At 37.2% G+C, this 7,500-nt stretch overlaps 1 protein-coding gene across 1 annotated transcript in view; it reads right to left on the bottom strand.

The window, feature by feature from the left end:
- Positions 1-1,291, bottom strand: part of LOC138046780 (von Willebrand factor A domain-containing protein 2-like) — a 21,878-nt gene extending 20,587 nt beyond the window's left edge. Inside the window, exon 1 of the mRNA XM_068893363.1 lies at positions 969-1,291. Within this exon, the coding sequence (XP_068749464.1) occupies positions 969-1,212 (244 nt within the window). The 5' untranslated portion in view covers positions 1,213-1,291. The remainder of the gene's footprint in view (positions 1-968) is intronic.
- Positions 1,292-7,500: the final 6,209 nt, after the last annotated feature.

Genomic DNA, 7,500 nt, shown 5'->3' with positions numbered 1-7,500 from the left:
ATTCTTATTCTTATTCTTATTATTATTATTATTATTATTATTATTATTATTATTATTATGTAAATACTTCCAAACCGCGGTTTCGAAGTAAAAAAACCGTGATGTGAAACCGCGTTCGTGTAAACGCTGCCCAAATCAGCTAATTCTATATTGCACCCAATTCAAAGCCCTTGGGAATTAAACAAGTAGTTCCAGGTATTTCCATATTATTAGTAAATAATAATAAATTATTGCTTATATAGTACTATTTACAATAAGAAGATCAATAGTGCTTTACATAAAAAGATCAAAAATCAACAAGTCAAATAATTAGGATATTTGTAGTAAGTTAAAACCTTAAAAGTAATACAATTTAAAAGGTGATTACAAGTCTAAATGGCAATATAACATTCATACATTTAACCGCTAATCAAGGAAAATTTGTTAAAAAGGAATGACTTAATTGACTTCTTGAAAACTTCTACAGATTGAATAGTGTGTAATTGTAATGGGAGCTCATTCCACTCTTCAATAAAATGCCTGAGTTGGATCTAAGATTATACGAGGGCTTGCATTTACTAGATAAAAGATTGCTGATGTTACTAGGCGCGAGGCCATGAATGGCTTAGAAAGCTAATAACAGAATAATCTTAAATTGAATGCGCGCTGGCACTGGTAGCCAGTGTAACTCATAGAGTACAGGAGTTATGTGGAGTTATGTTAAAATGTGAATGCTACATTATAATTGCAATACAAAGCACAAAGAATCTTAACTCAGGGAAATTTAAGTTGGGTAGAACATTTGGTCTATTGCTTACTTTCCCTCAAAACCTTGGTTTAAAAAGGCATTTTTCTGACGCTGATGAAAAAAACTAGATTCTTACTTTTGCTGACTCTTGCTAAAATTCGCTTCGGTCCCATCTAGTACGTAGCACCTCAGGTTATTTCAGTAGAAACTAGTAAACGCCTCCCACGTTTTTGTAGCTTACCTTTTCCCTTAACTTCAAACGTCTCACTTCGGTATTTTGCATTTGTTCCAGGAAAGACAGACGGAGTGCAACTGCTTTGGCTGATCTGAACAGGATATCCCGCGGGATAACTGTCAAATGAGGTGTAGGGATAGGAAGATGGTGAAGGGTAAGCGCTCGTGTAATATGAATTGTATGCCGACGGAGGGTAGGAGGATGGATGGGAATACTGGTACGAGCTTTGACTGAAGTAATTTGGATCCATATAGGACTTTTTGACCGAAGAAAAAGAAGGCGCCTTGAAAGGTTTTTTTAGGTACAGGAAGAGACTATCCTTATGCCTCCTCATTTGTCTGTCTGCAAAGAATAAAAATATATTTCATCGAGCGAAGATGAAAGTACCCACCATTAAATTGTACAGGTGTTATTGGCAAATTCGTTATCGTACCTATGTTTAACGATAAGAGCAGTAATTATCTCTTCTATTCAAATTGGTAAACAAAAATTTTAGAAAGAGAGTCTCGAGTCCATCCCTATGTACAACAGAGGATATTTAACAATTATTCCATGAGCGCGCGTTGGATATGAGATATTAATGGCCAACGAGGGTATAACCAGTCTCATATCCAACAAGCGCGAATGGAATAATTGTTTTATTAAATTCCTTAAACTCCAAAAGTTTGGAAGTACGAAATACGAGCGAAAAAAGGGAGAAAATCCTAGCGAAATCGAAAAAACTTGATGAAGATGCGATGTTGTGTAATACCTGGTGGTCAGACAGACGCAGGCTCATCACAAAAACATTTCTTACCTTTTCGCGTACTTCTAAGCTTCGAAATTGATCCAAACTTTCCCCCGAAACGTTTTTCTTGTGCTTTATACCAAGAGAAATTTCGATTTCTGGCGTAAAAAATTTTAGCTTAGCAACGTTTAGCGCAATCATTTACCATATATGGTCAAACTAAGGTATATGAGCTGATAACCGAGATTGAGTGAACCAATCAGAGCACGAGAATTGCATTATCCGAGGTTGAGAATTTAATAATTGGGATTATCCTCTCTTGTGCTGTACTAGGAATATCCCCTTACAATACATCACAATTTAGGGAAAAGTTTGTACTATACATGAGTACTACACACTATATATGAATTGTGCTATGCAAGGTGAATTTACCTACGAGGTTCAATTTATATATGAAGAAATATATAGATTCGAATTCCGAGCTATACATGAAAGATAAGAGTCTGTGATCCCCGCACTCCAGGGGACAATTTAAGTAATTGTTGTTGTCGACGTAATTGCGACGATCACTCCTATTTTTCGTCTATCCTCTTCGAATTTACATATTTAATTTCTTTCATTGGTAAAGCGGCTATAATCGCCGCTAAAACTAAAGATACAGTAGAGTTCTCAATCTTGATTTAAAAATCCCAGGTTTCCGGATTCCACAATATCCTTGGATTGGTCATTCCACCAACTAACCACCAACAGCGAAAAAAGGATATTTATAATAGTCTTTTCTTACTGGTTGGAGATGCAGTTTTTAAGAGTAATCTAACTTAAGCAAGATCAAAATATTGATGGACGTTGTTAATCAAAATTGGCTCGGAGTGAAATGCAGACTGAAGACCAAGTTGGGTATATTGTAGTCATGGGAGTATTCTCATTCGGATTGACCTGACGATGATGTGCTCTGCATTTTACACTGACCGATTAAAAACTACCTCGTAATGACATCTTGTTTTCAGCTTGCAAAGAGACTCAATAAGCTATCATTAGCGAACGTGTACAGCCCACCTTCTCTCGTGTCTCCCTTACTAATGAATGAAACAGTCAAATACAAACACAATGGGATGACCTCCATGTCCCTGCAAAGAAAATCATAAGAGAAGTGTACGAAAATAAGGCTTACAATATCAACTCAGCATGCGCCGACTGAATCAAAGTTTTGACACATACTTGCTGCGCGGGAGTGGGCTGGTTTCACAAGCAATGTACTTAACAGGCACAAATGTATGATCATTTTGCTTGTGGTGAGGCTCACGTCGCTGGCAAATAAAATTCTTTGTTTGACTCACTACATCGGGCCAACTTAATAAAAAAAATGAATTTCAAACTATATGAGTCTAAAAGGCTTATCTTTTTTATGAAATAAGTTAGATGATACTCTGGAGAAAGTGACATGTTACTTCCGGCGACTGACGTCATCATATCATGAGCTGACAAGAAAACCCACTCACAAGCAAAAATCACCGCACGAACTGTTGTTTCCATCGAAGATTTTTCCTCGCCCTTCCTCGCGCTGGTTCTCAGATCAACTGCGCTTGCGTAAACGAGCTGACTTCCGGTTTGAAAAAAGCTAAATTTCCGGCGATCTTTAAGTTTAATTAATGTCTTTTTTTATATGGCACGTTTCACCCCCAAATACAGAACATAACTAAGCATTGATTTTTTCAAATCATATTTTTCTGAAAATGTTACGGGTATTTCAGTATCGTTTATCTCTTTAAAAAGAACATTTTTTCAAAATAAAAAGAAAACCATGCTTGGCTAAACGCAAAAACGAATACAGACCAATTGTGTAAAACGTAGACAAAGCTAGAGTTTTCTTTTATTGGTCACGTGACCATGGGCGTGGCATTATGGCGTCATCTTTGGGGTCATTTGTTTCCAAAAGCTGACCAAAATAATGCCAAATTCTCTCAAATTACTTTACCATTACATCCTTAGCAACGCACCCCAAAAAATACGCTAGTGGGCCCTTCAGCTACATTCGTGGTTCTCTAAACCAGAGGAGCATCGCACTATATTTTATTGTTAACCTAATCGCATTGTGAGCCGTCACACACCCGGGGGACATGCTGGGGCGACATGTTGCAGGGACTATCTGGTGCGACGGATCCATTCGATCTGTTCAAAATTCAAAAGAAAAACCTTAGGAAGCATTTGGCATGTCTTGTTCCCAATCAGCTGGATTAACCGGAATATTACTTCACTATTTGGTTCATCATATTTGCACTGAGTTCTTTAAACTCTCCTTCTATTTCAAACATAGTCATGTAAATAATTGGGTTTTTTTTTTTTTAATATTTACCTCATTACATTATGATGTATTTACCCTAATACATTTACTATTTTTTCGTTTGCATTCATATCAACCCTCCTTGCTCGAAGCTAGGACTTTCTGTCAAATTGAAGCATTGGCACACCCTCGTTGATCGTTCGTTTAACTTGTGTTGTGCCAGGTTTTGATTTGATCATACACGTTGACATTACAAATCCGAGAGATCAACTTGTCGTATACATATTGATGTGACTACAAACGAGAATTTTTTTATGTATAAATTTTACTGTTTTGTCGCTTATTGACCCGGCGACATCAAACATGGTTAAAGCGCCGATTTGACAAAGAACGAGTTCACGCGAGGTTACCGATCGATCGATAAGCGAGGGAGTACTCCACTCTTTTGGGCTACAGCACCAATAATGCGGGAAACTATAATCTTACTTAAATAATGGTAACTATTGGAACAAAGCGAAATTGTGTAAAGTAATTCTTTGTCTATAGGATGCGAATGGAGGATTAAAGTTTTGTCGAATATCGAAAATTACGAAGTGTATTCGAATCAGGGTAGTACACAATGATAGATAAAGTTTGACTGTTTCCCGTGGATTACAGAAACAAATTTACCTGCTATTTGTTTTTGTCTGAGTGATTCAAACTGTCATCTCGCCAGAAATTGAGTCCAGTCATTCCTACTGCTTTTCGAAATCGAGAAACACGCATATGGGCGAACACAAAGATTCATCTCAAAATGTCTTCATCTGTTAATTATTTTTTCAGCTCTTGTGAACAGCAGGTTTTGGTAAACAGATGAACTTCGTACTTTGGTTAAAGACAATGACAGCCAATAGAATGTCTGATCATGCAACTAGCAATCTGGTTGGACTATTATCCTGGCCTCTTATTTTGCAAGGGTTATCCACGAGTTTTAACAGGCCATCCGAATTGCTGTTTGCTAAACCATTCAAATGATAATGAGTTTGATTTGCGTGAAAATACACCAATAATTTCCATTTGTATTGTTGTGCTCAAGGACTCGCTTTGAAACCGAGGCAAACGGCAACTCGGAAATGGGCTGATGCTGTAGTCATGAAGTTTCCAGGTGCCACTCGAAGGGGCAACGTGATCTCGTTCAGACTTCGAAAATCCTTTCTTCAAAATAACTGAGACAACCGCAACTTTTGTGTGCAAATATATTCCTAAATCCATTTGTTTTGTCATGCCGCGATTGTGCCTTAACGACAAAAACGAAGTAACATGTTTGACTGAATTGTGTATCAGACTTGGTTTGCAGGAGTATTTTTGGTCAGGATTGAGGCTCATATCAGAGGATATGTCTTCTCAATTTTTTTTGTTTTTTTTTACATTTCGCGTGTTACTCTAAAATACGACTCAATTAAGGAAGTACAAATGAAGAATATAGGGGTAAACCTTTTTGGTGCATTTACAAACGTTTAGACTTTCAAGTATTCTCGGAAAAGGAAAATAAAACGTATACCTCCTCTCATTATCTTTGTTCACAATTTTTTTTAGAGCAAAAAGAACGCACCCATTAATCCCAGCTATTCAGACTAGAGTCCCCGATGTTACGGTCTGCACTTGTTAGGGGGCACACTGCAAGAGGAGCTTTGCTCTGCTGTGAAACTCTGATCAATTGAACTAAACATTTCTGCTGGTCCCAAGTAACCGGCAATCCCAAATTAAAACAATCTTGGCCGTGCCTCCCGAAGCAAGGTATGTGCTGTAAACTGAAATGAACGAAAATAATCAATTGCAACGACTTCTCCGACAATTTATGACAAAAATGCCGAGAACACTTAAAGATATTCAAATGGAGGAGTTAAGGAGAGGAAAGTTGTTGCTGTTAGTAAAAGTACATCTCCTCTATTATTTTTCAACTCTTAACGGAAAGTCTGAACATTCAAGAACTTGAGTAGCCTATGAATATTTCTTCAATCATATCAGTGTTTCCTTCGGCTTAATAAAGTTGAAAAAATATTCAGATTCAGAACAAATCCTCCGGTAATGTGATGCAGTGTCTGACACGAGCCTTTAGTATAGATTACGTCGTTCTCGGTTGATGCTTGTCTTATCTTCCGGGTAGTAGTCGCGCAGTCGAGTACCCTATTTCCGAGCTCATCATACCAGCTGTCCTGCGCCCCGTTGTTCCACAAAAGCCGATTAACCCTAATCCGCGATTAATACCAACCGAGGTTTGAATTTTGCCCATAAAAACTCAACAATGTGGCCTGTGTCAAATCTTTTTTTCCATTTAAGTTTCCATTAATCCAAAGATGGCTTTAACGGGTTTTTAACAGCTGCGCCCTAGTCAAGTTTGATCATAGTGTTCAAGACGTTTCTTTACAAGCTACAGACATTGACAACCGATTTAAAATCAACAACAATAGCTATTGTTTCCAACCTTCCGACGACGAATATCTCGGAAATACCTGTTGCCTTTTGACACGTGCTGTGCCGTCACAACACGCTGAAATAAGTTCTCAAATTATTGCCCCACACTTCAGTATTGTTAAGTGCTGGATCGTGACACAGTCGTCTAAAATACCTGGCCATATTGTAAGCCTGAAAGTTTCTAAAGACGATCGCAATTCTTTCGTAATGGTCTTAAGGGCGAATTGTTTATCGCTTTTTATCATAAACTATACCGGTTGTTTATAGCAATTGACCTTTCTCTCAAGTGCATTTACCGCAAGTACCAGAATGTTAACTTATTTAAAAGTTGATCGGATAATTGAAAAGCCACCACTTGATAGGTGAAAGGAATCTTTCTTTCTGTCTGCATCCTTAAAATTTATTTTGAATTTAGAATGGATTAGCATCCATTTGGTTGTCGATTTTGGCAAGGTAAGTCATAATTATGTCTTTTTCTCTTCTCTACAAAATCGAATTCGATAACCAATAAAAAATTTGCTTACAGTGAAAAGAACAAAAAACAGTCGAGATTCAATAAGTATACATTGCGTTTTTAATGGGAAGTATAAGGTCTAAACCTTTGGTTTAATTAGTTCATTTCTACAAAGGCGGTTAACGTTATAACGCCAAACGATTGCATAAAAAAATCTAAGTGAATTTCAACTCCCTCATTTTAAATTATTTACATTCAAATTTAACTTTCTGAGGTGAACTAAGCTCTCTCCCTAAATTACAGCACTGCGGAACTTGCACTTACAGTCGTTAAAGCAGCATCGACAAGCACAATAATCAGATTTTGACTGATCCAACGCGATCTAATTTGGAATAGTCAATGAAGATTATTTCAGTACTCCTTCATGTTCTTTTCGCACATTTTACTTTTCTTCAACTTGAAAAGACCTAAAGTAAGGCAAGTTACCTTGCAAAATAGCTGTGTTCTTTTGCTCTTACGTATTACCGTTTATTTTACTAAGTTAAGGGTATTCAATGTAATAGTATTTGGGTCCTGTAAGAAAGAAGTCCTTATATATGACTGAGGTTATTGGGTTACCTTT

This window comes from Montipora capricornis, chromosome 4, assembly GCF_036669925.1.
Source record: "Montipora capricornis isolate CH-2021 chromosome 4, ASM3666992v2, whole genome shotgun sequence".
Taxonomy (NCBI): Eukaryota; Metazoa; Cnidaria; class Anthozoa; order Scleractinia; family Acroporidae; genus Montipora; species Montipora capricornis.
Note: the sequence above shows the minus strand (reverse complement) of the source record. Positions and strands in the feature narration are given on the sequence as shown.